The sequence below is a fragment of the Heterodontus francisci genome, chromosome 3 (genome assembly GCF_036365525.1).
Source record: "Heterodontus francisci isolate sHetFra1 chromosome 3, sHetFra1.hap1, whole genome shotgun sequence".
NCBI lineage: Eukaryota > Metazoa > Chordata > Chondrichthyes > Heterodontiformes > Heterodontidae > Heterodontus > Heterodontus francisci.
In genome coordinates this window covers 150,480,789-150,502,613 of record NC_090373.1, presented here as the reverse complement: position 1 = coordinate 150,502,613, position 21,825 = coordinate 150,480,789, and the positions used below count along the sequence as shown (strand labels likewise).

Below are 21,825 nucleotides of genomic sequence, written 5' to 3'. Positions count from 1 at the left end.
TGATTTTGCACTTAATATATTGTAAATTGCATAGAACATTGTACAGCTAGTCGTATGCAAATTACATGCAGCATAGAAGGTGTATATGGTAAAAAATTTAACTTGTGTAGTGAGTACATAAGCTCAAAGAGGATGTAATTATGTTTAAATCAGATATGTTATTTTAAAAATATAGTTTAAATTTAGTCTCCAAATTATTCTTTTATCAATACCAATTAAACAAGACCATTAAGTCATGACTTGTATACTAGAATAAATCGTAGAATCATAGAATGGTTCCAGCACAGAAAGCGGCCATTCGGCCCATTGTGTCTGTGCCGGCTCTCTGCAAGAGCAACTCATCTAGTCCCACTCTCTCACCTTTTCCCCGGTAGCCCTGCAATTTTTTTCTCTTCAGATAAATATCCAATTCTCCTTCGAAATCGTCGATTGAACCTGCCTCCACCATGCACTCAGGCATTCCAGATCCTAACCACTTGCTCCGTAAAAAAGTTTTTCATCATGTTGCTGTTGCTTCTTTTGCCAGTCACCTTAAATCAGTGTTGTCAGTTTCTGGATTCTTCCTCCAATGGGAACAGTATCTCCCTATCTGCTCTGTCCAGACCCCTCATGATTTTCAACACCTCTATCAAATCTCCTCTCTTAAATTCTCCTGAGTGTTGTAAACAATATCGAGATTCATAATGCAATTCCCCACACCTTTATCAAATAATTTAAACTTATCCTGTTTTCACTAAGAATTTGAATAGGTAGATGAGTCTGAATCCAGGACAGTGGGGAGACAAGTTGTTTAGGTTTTTAGAGGATTTACTAAGATAGGGGTCTAAGCAAGATCGAAAACCACAGGCACCAGGTGATAGGGTAGGGGGAGTTGCAGAAGTCAGGGTGAGCTCTTGCAATTCTGGAAGGGAAAGAGGAGATTATAATAGAAGTTTGGCTGCTACCAAGGACGGCCAAGAGCAGATCAGGAGGATCCAGGCTGCGAGAAAACTAGAGACTTGACTGGGAGCTAATATCCCAGAGAGAGAGGGCGAGAGAGAGGGTGAGGAGGTGGTAGGAGAGGTGTGAACATAGGAAATAAGGGCAGGAGTAAGCTATTTGGACTCTCGAATCTGCTCTGCCATTCAACTAGATCATGGCTGATCTTCTACCTTAATGCCCATTTTCCCACACTATTCCCATATTCCTTGATATCTTTAATATCTAGAAATCTATCGAACCTAGTCTTGAACATATTCAATGACTGAGCCTCCACAGCCCTCTGGGGTAGAGAATTCCCACGATTCATCACCCTCTGAAGAAATACCTCCTCATCTCAGTCCTAAATGGCCTACCTCTTATTCTGAGACTCTGTCCCCTCGTTTTAGAACCCCCCAGCCAGGGGAAACATCCTTCCTGCATCAACTCTGTTGAGCCCTGTAAGAATTTTGTATGCTTCAATGAGATGAAGATGCAGCTGGCCTGAGGCAGAGGAATGGGGTACTGGAATGGTGGCTATAATCTTTTTTGTGCTTTGGCTCAGGAACTAAAATAAACCAAAATATCTGAAAGATTAGACATATTTTTAACCTGTATCTGTCTGTCTTAGAAACTCAAAACCAGAGCAACCAGTCAGAAAGTTCATAAGTGAGCCTACACTCTACAGATCGGAAAGTTGATTAGTTGTCTTGAGTCCCCCAAAAAAACTGAACATACACAGTTGAAATCTGGACTAGTTTGAACAAAAGGAAATTTTCCCCTCCAGACTTTCCTTTTTCTGCAAGATCTACTTATTTAGAAAAATGAGAGATTCATCAGATTTGTTTGAACTCTTAAAATGTTTATAAGCACAACATGGCTATATTCTTGTGAAGTCTCTGAATTTATAACAGCCACCACAACTTGTTTTTATATTGCACCTTTAGTTTAGTTTAGTTTAGAGATACAGCACTGAAACAGGCCCTTCAGCCCACCGAGTCTGTGCCGACCATTAACCACCACCAGTGTAATAAAATGTCACAAGGTGCTTAACAGGGGCATTATGGAGCAAAAGTTTTGACACCGAGCCATATAAGGAGATATTATAGGGTAAATGACCAAAAGCTTGGTCAAAGAGGTAGGTTTTAAGGAGTGCCTTAAAGGATGAAAGAGAGGGAGAGAGGTTGAAGGAAGGAATTCCAGAACTTAAGGCCTTGGCAGCTGAAGGCACAGCCACCAAAAGCAGAACAGTTAAGATTGAGGATGCTCAAGAGGCCAGAATTAGAGGAGTGTGGATATCTCAGAGGGTTGTGGGGCTGGAGGAGATTACAGAGATCGGGAGGAGCGAAATCATGGAGGGATTTGTAAATAATAGCTTTAAAATCAAGGCGTTGCTTAACCCGAAGCCAGTGTAGATCAGCGAGCAACAGGGTGATGGGTGATCAGGTCTTGGTACAAGTAAGGAAATGTGCAGTAGAGTTTTGGATGACCTCAAGTTTACAGAGCATAAAGTGTGGGAGGCTGGCTAGGAGTGCGTTGGCATAATAAAGTCTAGAAGTAATAAAGGCATGGATGAGGCTTTCAGCAGCAGATGAGCTGAAGCATGGTGAAGGTGGTGATGGGCAGTTTTAGTGATGGCACAGATATGTGGTTGGAAGCTTATCTCGGGGTCAAATGTGACACCAAGGGAGCGAATAGTCTGGTTCAGCCTCAGACAATTGCCACGGAAAGGGATGGAGTTGGTAGCTGGGGAACGGAATTTGTGATGAGAACCAAAGGCAATGGCTTAGGTATTCCCAATATTTATGTTCATCCAAGACTGTTGTGGACAATTTAGAGACAGTGGAGGTATCAAAAGAAGTGTGGTACTTTATAATCTTTTTAATGCAGTTACTTGTCTCGCCTCACTATGCTGAAGGTGACCTGTACTACCCACCCAAACCCCCAGCCTGTGTTTTTGTTACACTCATTGGAGAACAAATTCATAATATCGTAAAGATTACTTCCCTCTATCTCCTGATTTTCTTGCGATTGACAGTAATTAGTACTTTTTCGAATCAGGCATGGTGAAGGTCAGATGTAATGTGAAGAAGCACTCTCTGCTGTGTCAGGTGACATTTCCATTGTAAATGTTTAATCTCAGCTGATCAACGTTGTTAGCTTGCTGAATCTGTGTCGGTGCATACTGTGAATTTGCAGACACAATAGAGTAGGGCGAGGCTACCATCTTATTTAACTCATGACCCTTAACAGATGTCAAGTTATGTACATTGTCTCTGAGTGCTCAATACAATATTTTAATGATGGTAAAAACAACAAAATCCATGTTTTTCCCCATAGGATCTGCATAATCTGCACTGGTCTTGAGCCAGTATTTATCATGCCAAATAAGATTGGGACAGAATTTGCTATTAAATTAACGGTGAGCTCAATGCTAACACTGTTAACAATGTGTGAATTGTAGGTTTGTATTAAGGAAGAGGTACCCCTTGAGTTACGAATCATCACAAAATTGCTGCATGATTTGCACCACTCTGCTGTTAGCCTCGGTAAAATGGCGGCTCGTCCTCAACCTCCCTGTGAGTTTTAAGGAAATACTACATTTGTGCACGAATAACCCTAACCCTGCCACAAAGCTGGCCACACCCCCAGGTTGGCACAGCACGTTACTGCCGATTGCATCTGTTCTGGGGTGTTTAGAATATTGTGCCCAGATCTGAGGTGCACAGGCACCCATGGTCACATTAGTCCAGTGTTAATCACCTGCACCTGCATTGACCTTGGCAAAACTGGTACAGTGTGCGGCACTTTATGCGTGCATTTTGTTGATTGTGCCCCTTGCAGAAACTCTATTCCTATACAAGTTAAAACTATATAGATAACAGATATGTAAGTTAGCCAGGGATCTCTCTTGTAAAAAAAAAGTTAGAATGAGAATATGAGCAGTACATGGTCATTGAATAAAATTGTGCATTAGTTGATTCTATTTTAAGTCTGACTTAATTCTTCGTAATTTTAATGTTGAAGGTTACTTTTACAGCTGAGGCGGAAGGAGTGCACTGTCTTTTCTAGTTCCACTTCACCACAGGTCACAACATATATTTGAAATGTTTACCCAGTTACCAATCAGATCAATCATAGACTCTACTCTGTATCCCAGAATAAAATATACCAAGTAGATTTCTTTAATAACAACAGAATTATCAGTTTATTATAAAAACAAGACTTATCCATTAATGAAGCAAAGCATTAACACACAGATTGAAATATGAAAGTTCCCTTTTTAAATACCCCACAAACAAGCTCAAACACACTGGGGGGGGGGAAAAAAAAGAAATTCTCTGTAGAGGCCTTTTACAAAAAAGGACAAAAAAAATACTTTGGCCAAATACTTGCTAATTCTTGATGAAAAAAGAGAAGATATGTAAGAATGTCAGTTGTCTCTTTTGGTCTGGTGTCTGGGTAAACGGAAACAGGTCACTGGGATCTTTTTAGAAGCAGTTCATTCTGAAGATATCGAGAATTAGTTTGGTAGGCTTTCCAGGAGAAATGTCGCATCAGGGGATTCGGTTATCACATTCTGGATTCACAGGATTTTTTCAAAGAGATAGAGAAAGAGGAGTTGATACTCTGGATTTCTCAGGGTCTCTTAGAGAGGTGTGGGAAAGATGAGCTGGGGGTTTCCTTTCAGCAGGCTACAGAACCAACTGCTTTTCAACACTGTACACATCCCAACTGAACTAAAACAATATCTCATAAGCGAAACCAATTCCTGACCCTCATAAAATCTTGACATGTCACTTCTCTGTAAACGTCTTCCCCAAATCACCTAGGTTTCTGTTGTTTATTGAGATTAAGGTATATGACTTCCAGTAAAAGATTGTTTTCAAACAAGACCTCTCAGTGACCCTTGTAAAAAAAAAACATGTCCATGGAGTCTTTTCAACAAAAACAATGTCCAGCATCTATGACATCTTCAGCATTCCAAAATGAATCCATTTCTACAATTTAAATGAGTTCTCAAAAAGTATTTAACAAAAAATGGAAGCACTTTCATAACATTACACAATTCCATAAAAAAATAATGGCATGTGAACAATGCACAGATGATCCAGTGGGAAGAGGTGCCCTGTGAATTGTGTATCGCTCATTTACGCTGCCACCACCACCCACCCCCCCCCCCAACCACCCCTACCGTTAGATATGTGAAAATGATATCTCGCACTTGAACCTCCTCATGATTTTCATGAGGTTGCTGCATCTGCACCTTACTTGCTCATTAAGTACATCACAGAAAATTAACTCTAGTAATTAATAGCACAAGTAACCTTTAAATATGATAATTGTCAGGGATTGCCAATCAATCTCTCTTGTCCAGAAAGTGAACTGTTAAGACTGTGGAGTCTCATTCCTTCAGATAGTGAATTGTTAAAAATTTTAAAAGTGTCAAATTTTAAATTTACTTTTTTTTCTCCTATTTTTACTTTGTTTCTTTTTTTCTTTCTCTTAATCCAAACTTTCTATCCTTCTCTTTATTTCTCTTTATGTACCTGATTTGACATTGAATTCACCCACCTCCTCTGTCCTTCCTCTGTTTATTTCTCAATCCTTAAATCTCATTGGTTAAGGTGGTACACCATTCATCTCATTATTTACCAAGGCCTCAGAAGCCCTGTTGCCTTTGCCATTGTTAGCTCGCACTTCCAGCAACTTTGTGGGCAAAATTATTTTGAGCTGAGTTTGCAGAAATACCTTGAACTAGCAAGGCCACAATGAGATGCCTCACTTCTGCAAACTCTGGACCAAAGTAAACACCTTTAAAAGCAGGGGTTGTCTCTTACTTGCACAACGCTAGTCTTATCGAAACCTTTGGAATTTCCTCACCATTTTCATTTACTTGTACATTCATAGGTGAATATTTGAACTGTTTGCCATTCTTTTACTCTTCAGTACCAGAACACCTTTGTGGTTTTAAAACCAAAATAAGTTGCTTTTGCTTTTCCTTCCTGTGAAAATATTATTTTGCTCCAGTTTGATCTCTTACATAAAACTGAAATGTCACCTTTCAGTCTTTGGAGTTCCTACCAGCCTGTCCAGTATCATTGGGTTTTTTCCCAGACGGCAGGAACAGAGATTAAGTTGCTTGGTTGTACCACAGACTATGGAGGTTCCTAACGGGAAGCTATATATATATATTCATATGTATTTGAACAAAATCTTATGTACAGTTTTTTATGTTGTAAAATCTGATCTGTTTGAAGTTCGGTGAAAACGTGTAGCTGAACAGAGTTATAGATTTATTTGTCCTTGTAAACACCCTATCAATGATCGACTCATGCTGTTTTCCATGATCTATATTTTTTCACTGAATTTTTTTGTTTGCATTGATAGATTTAAGGTGGAGTAGCTGGTATTTTGGTATTTATAATGCTTTAATGTGTAGACTAAAAGACTTAAAACACCTAAATGTTGATTGCATTGAATATAGCTTTCATAAATTGTAAATTGTCATGAGACACAACTTGCTTTAGAACTCCACATTCTGTTTAGTGCTGTTTTAGGACAGATTTGGGACAAATTAAATGTACGCATTTTACCTAAATTCCTCCGTGTAAAAGGAAGACTTGCATTAAGCTCTAAGTACTTTTTCCCCAGGTGCTGTAGAGGAAACTGCCTGCTGTGTTGGCAGCATTGCACCTGCAATTTGTATCTTTTCAACTGTCTTCAGTCCCCATTACAAACTTCATTCCCTTGGCAACTGTCTGTGTCTGAACCAAATTGCTCGCAACCTTGGTGTTATATTTGATATTTATTATTTATATTATATTTGACCCTGAGATGAACTTCCTACCACATTATCTGGACCATCACTAAGACTGACTATTTCCACCTCTGTAAAATTGCCCGACTCTGCCCCTGCCTCAGCTTATCTACTACTGAAACAGTCATGCATGCCTTTGTTACCTCTAGACTTGAGTATTCTAATGCACTCCTGGATGGCCTCCCCAGCTCTATCCTCTGCAAACTTGAGGTCATTCAAAACTTTGCTGCTCATGTCCTAACTTACACCAAATCCATCATCTGACCTCATGTCTGCTTGTAAAGCACCTCGGGATGTTTTGTTAGATTAAAGATGTTAGTTAAATGCAAGTTGTTGTTTTCCAGGACTTTTGGGACACAATAAAATTACAAGGAGGTATTCATTATTAATATAGAAAAAGAACAATTTGAAAAAATGTCACAACTTGCCTGTTTTTGAACGTGCATCTTGCGTAGCTTATACTCATTAATTCTGAAACAGACAATTTATGTGAACACATAACAGCAGTTGTTTTTTTATGATTGAAGGAGGAATAATGAAATTAAAATTTAACAAAAGACAAATGCCAGCCCAACTTGGAATCAATTACTTTTCCTGTAAAATGTTACAAATTTTACATATGTCCAGTTCAAATATTGAAGAAAACATAGTTTAATAAAATCCACAAGATAGCTGAAGTTTTATGTTTGGGAAGTGGGACTTCAACAGTCAAGTAAAACTTCTAAAAATTAAATTTTCCACATACTGGTCTCTATCACAAACATATTAGTAAAGCAAATTTGTTTTTTCTGCCTTGCTTCCCCTGAATTTATATTTTGAACTGAAACAATTCTGGGCAATTCTGGTTACTTTTGAGAGTCTCTAGAGAAAATCTCTGTACTCGTGCATGTTTTCCCCTCCTGACATCTCCACTGTGCGTAAGTCAATTTGTTGGGTGTGTAGAAGCATATGAAAACAATTTATTTGAAAATCTGTTCATGTGGGTATATCCTTAGATAGTTTAAGTGCAAATGAACTTCTGACAATTAACTGATGTGACTGTTTACAATGATGAATAATATGTAAATAAGTTTCAGAAATGTTCTGTTATTCCATCAGCATCAGTAGTTGAGTGCTTTCAAGAAAGTTGGCTTAACAACTATGATGAAGCAAGTAATACTGGAGAGGCAACACACATGGCAAAACTATTAGCTGCTTTTGCATTTAATTTATGGGCAGAGTAGGTCCATTCTGTTTGCTCACTTTGACCACTTCCTTTCTGCGTTTAGTTTTCTAGTTGGCAATAATGCAGCTGAATCAGAATTTAAAGTGCTGTAATTGTATGTATCCACCTTCCTCATGTCTACGAATATTACAAATTCATGTCTTGAAATTTTGTTAAGGGCTTGTAGTCTTACAAGCAGCATAATTAAGTGACTTATTTTCATTGGATAAGGAAGTGAAGGCCATACATTGATTATCATGGACAGATTAGGTATGGTAAGATTTGAATGAATTCGTGTTAACAAAAATCTGTAACTAATATGCAATAGTATACCTGTCAATATTTGTGAATTCTAAAGGATCCTTAGGAATGGCTTTTGAAATGAGAACATCAAATCTTGTTGCTATTTAACGAGTCAGCAGTATAGATGGAGGGTAATTGTTTTGGGGAAAGTAGTATGAATATAATCATATCTACTTGAGTTCAGCTTCATTTTAGTCTTTCCTCATAGGAGTATGTTACACATTCAGAAGTTAAATAGGGCCCTCCAATCTGCATGTGCTTTATATTTTTTGTTTAATGTGTTACGAATGAGGCGGGAGGAGTGCACTGTCTTTTCTAGTCTCACTTCTCTACAAGTCCTAACATATATTTTAAAATATTTACCCAGTTACCGATACGGTCAGTCATATACTCTGCTCTTTATCCCAGAATAAAGAAACAACAAAATTATCAGTTTATTATAAAACAAGACTTATCCAGTAACAAAACAAAGCATTAGCGCACCGATTGAAATATGAAAGTTCCCTTTTTAACCGCACATACAATCACACACACGTTGAAAGAAAAAAAAATCTTTCTCTAGTGCTCTGATACAAAAAAAGACAAAAAACAAGTTAAATGTATCCTAGGCTGTTAAAAGAAGCAAGAGAGGAAATAGCAGAAGGTCTGACCATCATTTTCCAGTCCTCACTGGATACAGGTGTGCTGCCAGAGTATTGGAGGATTGCTAACGGTGTACCTCTGTTTAAAAATGGAGCGAGGGATAGACCAAATAATTACAGGCCAGTCAGTCTAACCTCAATTGTGGCAAATTATTGGAATCTATTCTGAGAAATAGGATAAACTGTCATTTAGAAAGGCACAGGTTAATCAAGGATAGTCAGCATGGATTTGTTCAGGGAAGATTTTGTTTGACCAACTTGATTGAATTTTTTGAAGACGTAACAAGGAAGATAGATAAGGGCAGCGCAGTTGATGTGGTCTACATGGATTTTAGCAAGGCTTTTGACAAGGTCCCACATGGCAGACTGGTTTAAAAAAAAATCCCATGGGAACCAGGGAAATGCAGCAAGGTGGACACAAAATTGACTCAGTGGCAGGGAACAATGGGTAATTGTTGACGGCTGTTTTAGTGACTGGAGGGCTATTTCCAGTGTCATTCCACAGGGCTCAGTACTGGGTCCCCTGCTTTTTATGGTGTATATTAACGATTTGGACGTAAATGTAGGGGGCAAATGTGTGGTAGATAGCGAGGAGGATAGCTGTAGGCTGCAGGAAGATATTGATGGTCTGTTCTGATGGGCAGAAAAGTGGCAAATGGAATTCAACTTGAAGAATTGTGAGGTCATGCATTTGGGGAGGTCAGACAAGGCAAAGGAATACACAATTAATGGGAAAATATTGAGAAGTGTAGAGGAAGTAAGGGACCTTGGAGTGAATGTCCACAGATCCCTGAAGGTAGCAGGACAAGTCAATAAGGTAGTTAAGAAGGCATATGGAATCCTTTTGTTTATTAGCCAAGGTGTAGAATACAAGAGCAGGGAGATTATGCTGGAACTGTATAACTCATTGGTTAGGCCACAACTTGAGTACTGTGAGCAGTTCTGGTCACCTCATTACAGAAAGGATGTAATTGCATTAGAGAGGGTACAGAGGAGATTTAAGAGGATGTTGCCAGGACTGGAAAAATGCAGCTATGAGGAAAGATTGGATAGGCTGGGGTTGTTCTCCTTGGAACAGAGCAGGCTGAGGGGAGATCTGATTGAAATGTACAAAATTTTGAGGAACCTGGATAGAGTGGAGTTGAAGGGTCTATTCACCTTAGCAGAGAGGTCAGTGATGAGGGGGCATAGATTTGAAGTGATTGGTAGAAAAATTAGAGGGGAGATGAGGAAAACCTTTTCATCCAGAGGGTGGTGATGGTCTGGAACTCATTGCCTGAAAGGGTAGTTGAGGCAGAGAGCCTCAACTCATTCAAAAGGAGTCTGGATATGCAGCTCAAGTGCTGTAAGCTGCAAGGCTACGGACCAAATGCTGGAAGGTTGGATGAGAATAGGTGGATCGTTTTTCGGCTGGCACAGACACGATGGGCCAACTGGCCTCTTTCTGTGCCTTAAACTTTCTATGATACCATAAAAATACTTTGGCCAAATACTTGGTAATTCTTGAGGAAAAAAGAAATGTGGAAGGATGTCAGTTGTCCCTTTTGGTCTGACGTCTGATTATACGGTGACAGGTCACTGTGATCTTTTCAGAAGCTGTTCGTTCTGGAGATGTCGACAAATAGTCTGGTAGGCTTTCCAGGAGAAATGCAGCATCATGGGCTTCTGCTTTCACACTGTGGTTTTGCGGGGTTTTTTTCAAAGACAGGAGGAAAGAGGAGCAGGCACACTGGACCTCTCAGGGTCTCTTGGAGAGATGCAGGAAAAATGAGCTGAGTTTTTTTTCTTGGCAGGTTAATCTTCAACTGCTTTTCAAACTGATTCCACACCTCAACTGAACCAAAACAGTACTCAGAAGTGAAACCACAAGCAGCCAGTCAGAACCTCCTGACCCTCATAAATCTTGACATGTCAGTTCTCTGTAAACATCTTGCCCAGGTCACCAAGGTTTCTGTTATTTATTGAGCTCAAATCATATTACTTTAGTAAAGGGTTTTTTTCAAACGAGACCTTTCAGTGACGCTTGTAAAAAAAAAAACATGTACATGTAGTCTTTTCAACAAAAACAAAGTCCAGCATCTATGAAATCTTCAATCTTCCAAAAAATGAATCCATTTCCACAATTTAAATGTTAATCCTCAAACAAAATACAACAGTACTTTAATAACGAGATGATTTTTTTTTTAGAAAACCTTTGAGGCTTGCAATGAATCAGAAAAACTGACTGTAGTGCACACTTCACAGTTGAATTTAAATGGTTCCAGTGATAACCAATGCAATAATAACTTGCATTTTCATGGTGCCTTTAACATAGACAACTATCCCAAAGTTGTGTTGGGAAAGGGTGGCATAATTAAAATCTTTGTCAAAGAAATAGGTTTCAAGGAGTGTCTTAAATGCAGAGAGAGAGTTGGTGAAGCAGAGAACTTCAGGGAGGGAATTCCAGAGCTTAAGCCTAGACAGCTAAAAGCATGAATACCCATGGTTGGAGTTTGGGATACACAAGTGTTGGAGGAATGCAGATTTCTTGGAGGGTTGTGGGCATGACCAAGGTTAGAAATATGGGGAGGCAAGGCCAAGGAAACATCTGAACACAAGGATGAGAATTTTACATGTGAGACATTGGTGGACTGGGAGTCAGTGCAGCAAGCACAGGGATGATGGGTGTATCGGACTTGATGAAAATTAGGATATTGGAGGGTGCAAAATGGGATGCCGATCAGGAGGGCATTAGAATAGTTGAGTCTGGAGGCAACAAAAGTATGGATGAGGGTTTCTGTAACAGATAGCAGAGGATGGTGGCATGCATACTTAATGATCATACACACTATTAATTAACAAAAATATAATTTGTAGATTTGCATTTGTTATAACTCTGGTTGCAACTGCAGTTCTTCATTTATAAAAAAAAAGGATTGTTTCAGCCTCAATTACGTGCATTAAGAAATTTGATTGCCCATGTGTCCTACTTCCACTGGGTAACAAATGTAAAATATAGTTCCGTGTCTTCAAAATAAGTGCAGATAATGTTTTTGAGCCTGATTTATAACTGCAATTGAAGGACATATTGATTGATTGTGCTTGATGCTATTGCTGCATTCGTGGCTTTATGGATGGTGCTAAAAGACGCTTCTCTCATAAGTAAATCAACTCTTCCCGATCGCTTTGGCAACGATGTGCTTGAGTTCTTTAACCCTAAAAGGTTTCAGGAATTTCCATTCTTTTCAGTGGGAATTGACTGGATTCTTTGGCCTGGTTATTCGGAACAGAGTACTTAATGCTAGATACTTCCATAAAATACGTGTCTCAGTTTCCCAATTTTTATTTGCGATAGTATATTTTATGCTTGTAATCAAAGACAGCCTTTGTGAAAAGGTATTTAGAAAACTTTTGTTGGCTACAGATCCATGACCCAATGATGTAAGTTGCATCACAATGTACACCATGTGACTTCTCTCCACTATACGTTGGTTTACATATTGATGCAATAGTAATATACATTAATTTGCAGAAGGTTATGTTGATTGCATAGCTGTACATGTGCATGCAATCATTTAATACACTTCAGTACTCATTTTGGGGGAAAATGCTATGTAATTGATATAAGGTGTAACTCAAAGGTATCCTGAATATAGCTGTTATCTCAGTAGTTTGCATCAGCTGGAATTGATTACAGAAAAGTGTTTTTCTTTCTGCTTTCTTGCAGGTTGAGTCCACACAAAGTATGATCAGAATTCTGGGTTTATCAGCCACTCTTCCCAATTTCCTAGATGTAGCCACATTCCTCCATGTAAATCCATTTATTGGGCTTTTTTTCTTTGATGGACGATTTCGACCTGTGCCTCTGAAGCAGACTTTCATAGGAATCAAAGCATCAAACAAGGTAAATGACTGATTCCTGTGCAAATGAAGATATTTCTGACCATTTTTTCATGGATTTGGAAGCAGTGTGCAATCCTTTTATGCTCTCAAATAAGAATGAGTGGGACTGGGAAGTGAAGGGCATCAGAATGACAACTAGCATTTATATAACATCTTTAATGTTAAAAAGCAGCTGAAGGCATTTCACAAATTTAAGGAATAAACAAATGCCAAGCCAAAAAAGGAGAAATTGGGTAATAATTAAAAGCTTGTTAAAAAAGTGAGTTTCAAGGAGGTTCCCAAAGGAATTGTTCCCGCTGTTGTCAAGATGGCAGGAAAAGTTTGTGAATCAATGTGAGACATGATCCATGCACATTGATTGCAGGTATTTTTATTATCTCTTTTGCAAAAGTCGTTAATATCATAAGTTAAGGCGTTTTAAGTACATTTCTAACTTGGTGAAGTCATCACTGTTGGCTTCTAGTCCCAGAATGTGTTGTCATGTTTTCTCAGTCCAAGTTAATCTTCAGCTGGGACTGCACCTGGTTTCAAGATCCACACCTCTTGTCAGGGATCCTTCTCAGGAGTTGATGCTCATGAAGCACACTTTCATTGTTGGCCAGCAACCCACTAATTTCCCAATTCCGCAGCTGTGTGAAACTTAGCAACAAGGTCAGCCCTCTGCTGAGCTGTTGAGAGGAAGAGCTCTCACTGTCCCTGAGATTCAGCATGTAAGAGTTCAAGTTTATGCTTGCTGAAGAAGGGCTGTTCTAGCACTGGGTAAGGTTTGAATTAAGAATTGAGCAAAAATCTGGCTAGTTTCAAGGAATTGTTCACAATAGCATTTCCAGTCTAGTTGCCTTCAACTCTGAAGGCTGGAGAACAGCCATTACAGTTGCTTTTTCATTGCCTGTTGATATTAGATGAACATCTGACCAACGATGAACTAAGATTCGTCCCAGAGGCTGTTGGCAATGACATGGCATACTGATTATTTTGCTGGTGCTAGTTGAACTATGCCTGAAAACTGCATCCCAGCTGATGGCAACTTGCATCAATGTTAATTCTCCAAAGTGCAGGGTCAAGTTGCCTGACAAATTGCCTCTCCATCATGAGAGATTGTGTCTTAGAAGAGAGAGCTCATATAGCCTGAAGCAACAACAGGTGTACCAGTAAGTCAGTTAAGCTGGTGCCAATAAAATAAATACACCAGTGCAAATAATAGACGCATGATTTTCATAAATTTTCATAAATGATTTCATAGATTTAGTCGGTCTAAATGTGACTTTTCAGAGAAGGTCGAAGAGGTCATATCCTAATGTTAATATTTCGTCCCAATTTATGCTTTAGTTCATTGCTGATTGGGACTTTGCTTCCTGTGGATTTAACACAGGAATTTTCTTTTTCTGAATATTTTAACATTTTTGTTGTATCAACTGAACATCCTTGCTTCTTGCTTCCAAATGATCTGACAGATGTTTTCTGGAATCAGGCTTATGTTTATATGATAGAAGTAAGGATGATCACTTGATTGTGTATAGCACAAATTTCTTGAACAAAGTCCCAATGTCTTTTTGTCCCATATGGATGAGAGCCTGTTGTATCTGGGATTGGATATCCAATTAATCTACCCATTGGAAATATGCATTTTTTTATCTGCTGTATGCAGACATTTGAATGGACTACAGGTGTGGTACCACATAATATTTCTGACCCATGAAATAAATCACTTAAAATAGCAGCTCACCACCACCTTCTCGAGGGCAATTAGGGATGGGAAATAAATGCTGGCCTAGACAGCAACGCCCACACACAGATCCCATGAATTAATTTTTAAAAAAGGAATTGTATAAAAGTCCTATTGTTTTTAACTTGTATTACTTGTGTTACTCCCCAAAGACACATTGTACAGCGAGCTTGCCACTGGTATCAGACCCACCGGACGTTCATGTCTCCGCTTTAAAGACGTCTGCAAACGCGACATGAAGTCCTGTGACATTGATCACAAGTCGTAGGAGTCAGTTGCCAGCGTTCGCCAGAGCTGGCGGTCAGCCATAAAGGCAGGGCTAAAGTGTGGCGAGTCGAAGAGACTTAGCAGTTGGCAGGAAAAAAGACAGACGTGCAAGGGGAGAGCCAACTGTGTAACAGCCCCGACAAACAAATTTTTCTGCAGCACCTGTGGAAGAGCCTGTCACTCTAGAATTGGCCTTTATAGCCACTCCAGGCGCTGCTCCACACACCACTGACCACCTCCAGGCACTTACCCATTGTCTCTCGAGATAATGAGGCCAAAGAAGAAGAAGAACTTGGCAATCTTGAATGAGCCCCAATTTCTTCCAGATTGGCAAGATTGAAACTATCATCTTTGGCCTCCGGCACAAACTCTGTACCCTTGCTGCTGATTCCAAAAGCTTTCTAGTTACTGACTTGGTCTGAAACAGTTTATTTGAGATCTCTACATCCTATTGACCAGTTGAGCTTTCAACCCAAATCCATTCCATGCCAAAGAACTTGCTGCCACCTCCATAAAGTTGCCTGTCTCTGTCCTGCCTCAGCCCATCTGCTACTGAAACCTTCATCCATCCCTTTGTCGGTGTAACATTTTCAGTGCTCTCCTGTCAACCTCACATCCTCCACCCTTTATAAAGTTTAGCTCATCCAAGATGCTGCTGCCATATCCTATCCTGTACCACTCACCCATCTGATCCTGTTCTTACTGACCGGCATTAGCTGCCACTTCCAATTTAAAATTCTCACCTTTGTGTTTGAATTCCTTCATAGCTTTGCCCTTCCCTAGCTTTGCAACCATTTTCCTAAACCATCTCCTCCTCTCTACCTCCCCCTCCATCTTCGACACCATCCTTCAAAACCTATCTCTTTGACCAAGCTTTTATTGACCTTTCCTAATATCTCCTTCATTGACTCAGCCTCTGTTTTTGTCTGATTAGGCCCCTGAATTGCCTTGCAACATGTTTCTATAGGAAAAACACTACATTATCATATTATTTTAACACATGTTTTTAACCCGTTTAACCATTTTGAATTTCAAGCCTGATGACTTTAATGAGGTGAGTGAAGCTTGGCTGTAAGGATAGATTTTAGAAGGCTTTTAGAAGTGGAAAGAAAAGGACAGTTTTAAGGAAAAGGTTCTAGGGAGTGAGGCTGAGATTGCTGAAAGATCTGCTACTTGGGATTTGAGGGGGGATGCAAAGAAGGACCAAGTCAGATGGCTGAAAAGTACAGGAAGAGATGCAAGTCTGGTAGAGGTTGCGAAGGTATGGTGGAGGAAGGCTACAGACAGTTATGAAAATGAGAATGAGCACTTTAAACATAAGGATACCAGAATATATCATTGAGGGTGGCATGAGTGCTGAGTAGGACTTGGTGACAAATGGGATTTTTAAACAAATATAATTCCTGGCGGGAGAAGGATGAGAGGTCAGTAAGGAGGATTTTGGAATCTTGGCAAGACATGGACATTTTGGTCAAATAAGTCTGGAGGCAGATAAAGCAGGCTTGGTGTTGGCTAGGAAGTGGGATTTTTAAGCTAACTGTGGGTCACATAGGTTGGTTTTATTCAGTCTAAGTGAATGTCCAAAGAGGGTCCTGGAATCTGATGAGGGAGTGGAGTTTATAACAGAGACCAAAAACAATGGCAAGGCTTTGGTCTCTCAGACATTCTTAAAAGTCCTGAGAGATTAAAAACTGGTTTTTAAATTATGTTACGACCGAGGCGGAAGGAATGCATTGTTTTTCTCGTTCCACTTCTCCACAGGTCACAACATATATTTAATTTTTTTCCCCAGTTACTGACACAGTCTTTTTTTTTATTCATTCATGGGATGTGGGCATCACTGGCTAGGCCAGCATTTATTGCCCATCCCTAATTGCCTTTGAGAAAGTGATGGTGAGCTGCCTCCTTAAACTGCTGCAGTCCATGTGGGGCAGGTGCACCCACAGTGCTGTTAGGGAGTTCCAGGATTTTGACCCAGTGACTGTGAAGGATCGGCGATATAGTTCCAAGTTAGGATGGTGTGTGGCTTGGAGGGGAACTTGCAGGTGTTGGTGTTCCCATGCATCTGCTGCCCTTGTCCTTCTAGGTGGTAGAGGTCATGGGTTTGGAAGGTGCTTTCTAAGGAGCCTTGGTGCTTTGCTGCAGTGCATCTTGTAGATGGTACACACTGCTGCCACTGTGTCGGTGATGGAGGGAGTGAATATTTGTGGATGGCGTGCCCATCAAGCGAGCTGATTTGTCCTGGATGGTATCGAGCTTCTTGAGTGTTGTTGGAGCTGCACCCATCCAGGCAAGTGGAGACTATTTCATCACACTCCTGACTTGTGCTTTGTAGATGGTGGATCGGCTTTGGGGAATCAGGAGGTGAGTTACTCGCCCCAGGATTCCTAGCCTCTGACCTGCTTTTGTAGCATGGTATTTATATGGCTACTCCAGTTCAGTTTCTGGTCAATGGTAACTCCCCCAGGATGTTGATAGTGGGGGATTCAGTAATTTTAATGCCATTGAATGTAAACAGGAGATGGTTAGATTCTCTTTTGTTTGAGATAGTCATTGCCTGGCACTTGTGTGGTACGAATGTTAGTTGCCACTTATCAGCTCGAGCCTGGATGTTGTCAAGGTCTTGCTGCGTGTGACACGGACTGCTTCAGTATCTGAGGAGTTGCGAGTGGTGCAATCATCAGCAAACGTCCCCACTTCTGACCTTATGATGGAGGGATGGTCATTGATGAAGCAGTTGAAGGTGGTTGGGCCTATGACACTACTTTGAGGGACTCCTGCAGTGATGTCCTGGAGTTGCGATGTTTGACCTCCAACAACCACAACCATCTTCCTTTGCGCTAGGTATGACTCCAACCAACTGAGAGTTTTCCCCGTGATTCCCATTGACTCCAGTTATGCTCGGGCTCCTTGATGCCATACTCAGTCAAATGCTGCCTTGATGCCAAGGGCAGTCACTGACCTAATCTCTGGAGTTGAGCTCTTTTGTCCATGTTTGAACTATGACTGTAATGGGATCAGGAGCTGAGTGGCCCTGGCGGAACCCAAACTGAGCGTCAGTGAACAGGTTATTGTTAAGCAAGTGCTGCTTGATAGCACTGTCGACGACACATTCCATCACTCTACTGATGATCGAGAGCAGACTGATGGGGCAGTAATTGGCCGGATTGGATTTGTCCTGCTTTTTGTGTACCGGGCATACCTGGGCAATTTTCCACATTGCTGGGTAGATGCCAATGTTGTAGCTGTAATGGAACAGCTTGACTAGGGGCGCGGCAAGTTCTGGAGCACTGGCCTTCATTACTGTTGCCGGAATGTTGTCAGGGCCCATAACCTTTGTAGTATCCAGTGCCTTCAATCATTTCTAGATATCATGCAGAGTGAATCGAATTGGCTGAAGACTGGCATCTGTGATCCTGGGGACTTCAGGAGGAGACTGATCTCCCTAGTGAGGCATGCCCAACTTACCTGGACTCCTGACACCATCTGGTTGGCTGGACTGCAGTCCCAGCAGTGGCCACCGCTCCCGGTAGCGCTGCTGGGGCTAAGAGCTGCCGGTGGCCGGCAGCTCACTTTCCTCCCTCAAGCGGGTGGAAGTCCCGCCTCGGGACAATTAAAGCCCAGGGACCTGTAAAATGCAGGACGGATCCCCAGGCTAGGCGGAAGCGGGTTCGCCACTGACTTTTACATCGGTGGCAAATTCCTGTCCACCGAAGGTAAAATTCAGCCCACTCTGTCAAAATTTTTCATGACTTTGAACAGACTACCAAATTGCCCTTTAACCTTCTCTGCTCCATGAAATATCCCGATTTCTCTAGTCTTTCCATTTCACTGAAGTCTTTATCCATGGTGCCGTTCTGGTAAATGTCCTCTGTACACTCTCTAAGATCTTGACTTACTTCCTAAAATGTGGTGCCCAGAATTAGCCACAATTCCATTTCTGAGGTCTGAGCATAGATTTATAAAATTTATGATAACTTTTTTGCTTTTATACTTGCCTTTATTTAAATGCCAAGAATCCTGTTGGCCTTTCTTAACAGCTTTCTCAACTTGCTCTGCCAACTTCAAAGACTTGTGTGCATGCACCCCAAGGTGTTTCTTTTCCTGCAGCCCTTTCAACTTGTATCAGTGAGTTTCGATTGCCTTTCTTTATCTTCTTATCAAAATAAATCATTTCACATTTTGTCAACAAGAAGTCTAACTGGCTTTTCACTCCTTAACTGAAAAAGCCATGAACAAATCAAGTTATATTAGAAGTTACGTGATTTCGAGAATGTCAGTAGGGCTACCATAACACAGGATAATTTGGCAAAATTATTCACTCAAATTGATGTCCATTGATTTTTATGTAGGTGTCTCATATAAAATTAAATTTCTATTCCAGTTACAGTTATCAACCCTCAATTAAACATAAAAGCAAAAATTCAGTTCCCTTCAGGTATATTCCAAAGTAAAATGAATAATATAGAGTGCCTGTAGCTTATGTTAATGTCCCGTTATCAGGAGGACTAAACTATATTCTGATTAGTTTTCTCTGAATCACTTCACTATCATCTGTGGATGTCTTAAACAGCTTTAGGGCTGAATGTTCCCTTCTCCATTTGAGGACAAATGGAACCTGTGCATATATACATATATATGATAGGGCCAAGCATAAAAGTTGTATTGTGTCCACTTCTTCATTTCCCTCCCCCCCCCCCCCTCCCCCACCTCCAAAAACAAAATGCACACGCAGTAGGAAAGTAGTAAATCATACTTTTCAACAATGCTCTTTTTACTATTTTTCCACCGTCAGTTGATCTTGTTGCTGCTTGACCAGGCTGCCAACAACTGTAAAACCGAGCAATGGGAATAAGAGAACGCATGCAATTGGGGGGGAAAAAATTGATAGAAGATTGCAAACATTTGAGGAGAAATGCATTGATATTGTTTGAAGTGTTTAGTCATCAGACAAGTAACTGTTCACCTATAGGCTATGTCAATGGCTCACTAAGCAAGGGGATGGTTTCAAGCCATTTTTTAAATTTGCTTTTGGCAAGATTGCCTTTAATAGCCCATCTCTAAGTGACATGAGGAACTGATGGTGGACCAGCTTCTTTAACTCTTGTAGCTCATGTGTTGATAGTGTTCCATATAGTGTTAGGTAGGGAAATCCAGGATTTTGACTCTGACGAGAAAAGCATGGTGATTATATATCCCAGTCAGGATGGTATGTGACTTGGAGGGGTATTTATATTCTTGCAATCTTGCTTTTCCTGTCGTAGATGGGACTTAGAGGTGTTTTAAAAATGAGCTCAGTGAGTTGCTGCAGTACATATGTAGATCGTACATTTTGAAACCACAGTGTGCAGCTAGTGGAGGGGGTGGATATTCAATTCAGTGGCAGAGGCACTGATCAAATCTTAGGTAATATTTTTAGAGCTGCATTCTCCAGGCAAGTGGTGAGCATTTTGGTCAGAGGTCAGGATATAAGTATAAGCAATTCATCACAAAGGATGCAGCCACTTCCCTGCTATTGTTGTTACAAATTACGTTACAAATGAAAAAGGCTGTTTGACACAGCCAATCCATGTTAGTGTTTATCATCCACAGGAACTCCTAATTCCATGTGCCTTCCCTGTTCTCGTATCTCTTTATGCCTTGTTGCTATGACTAGTCCAGGGAAGCCTCTGATCAACAATGGCCCCCAAGAATTTGATGGTGCAGTACTTGGTTATGGTGGTACAATTGACAGGGGATGTTTTTTTTTTGACCTGTTGACTTTTTCTTGTTGGAGGTGGTCATTGCCTGGTATTTATTTGGACATGATTATAACCTGCCTATTATTAGCTTAAGCCTGGATGATGTCCAAGCTTCTGTTGCAGGGTGGAATAGACTGATTCATTGTGGGAGGAGTGCGAATGGAACTAAGCATTTGTAGAATCATTGGCCAATCGCCTCATCTCTTTCTTTATGGTGGAAGGAAGGTGAAGCAGCTGAAGATGGCTGGGTTGAGGACAATGCCTTGAGCTTCTGCAGCATTTTCCCGTTGCTTTGATGATTGGCTTCCAACCCACCTTTATTAAATATTGGTTATGACTAGCCATGAGTGTGATAAATCCAGATCGGTCTGGTACTGAACTAGTTGAGAGGTTACAAGGTTAGGGAACAAAAGAGAAAAATGTTGAGTTAGAGTGTGTTTGTTGAAAAAGAATCATAGCTTGGTGGTTGTACTTAGCATTCCATCTCAGTTTCTACATAAATTGGTTTCCTAATTTTCACCTCAGCATAAATGCATCGGCTTCACTTTTTCTTATGTGTTGAATGTGTTTTTTATTGTTATAGCTTTGATAAATATTGGGGTGGCACAGTGGCGTAGTGGTTAGCACCGCAGCCTCACAGCTCCAGCGACCCGGGTTCAGTTCTGGATACTGCCTGTGCGGAGTTTGGAAGTTTTCCCTGTGACCGCGTGCGTTTCCGCCGGGTGCTCCGGTTTCCTCCCACAGCCAAAGACTTGCAGGGTTGATAGGTAAATTGGCCATTGTAAATTGCCCCCAATGTAGGTAGGTGGTAGAAGAATTGAGGGAAGGTGGGGATGTGGTAGGGAATATGGGATTAATGTAAGATTAGTATAAATGGGTGGTTGATGGTCGGGCACAGACTCGGTGGGCCGAAGGGCCTGCTTCAGTGCTGTATCTCTCTATGATTCTATGACCAAGTTCGCGTTTGAGAGTTGTTGGTTCATCATCCAAATTTGTACTGTTGCAACTGGGCTAGATTTCTGGTGGATGCTTGATGTTCATTTGGTTGTATTGAAAGTTTATCAATTTCCGTTATTAATGGTATTTGGTGAGATATTTTAGCACAAGTAAAAGTCTGCAACTTTTTTTTAACCAAAAAACATGTGGCATGATGCATAACCTTGCATACCTGTTCATACATATCAAAATTCCTAAAGGCTAAAAATGAGTATATTTTTGTGAATATATAGTTGATTACATTTCAGTTTCGAAAAATATACCAACGCATTTCTTCAAATTGTTTG

The 21,825-nt window shown here is 40.5% G+C and overlaps 1 protein-coding gene across 3 annotated transcripts in view; it reads left to right on the top strand.

Annotated features, from left to right (window-relative positions):
• ascc3 (activating signal cointegrator 1 complex subunit 3) overlaps positions 1 to 21,825 on the top strand; it is a 740,670-nt gene that overhangs the window by 225,134 nt on the left and 493,711 nt on the right. For all 3 annotated transcript variants that reach the window (XM_068026887.1, XM_068026891.1, XM_068026900.1), the window contains exon 12: positions 12,633 to 12,809. In XM_068026887.1, the coding sequence (XP_067882988.1) occupies positions 12,633 to 12,809 (177 nt within the window). The remainder of the gene's footprint in view (positions 1 to 12,632; positions 12,810 to 21,825) is intronic.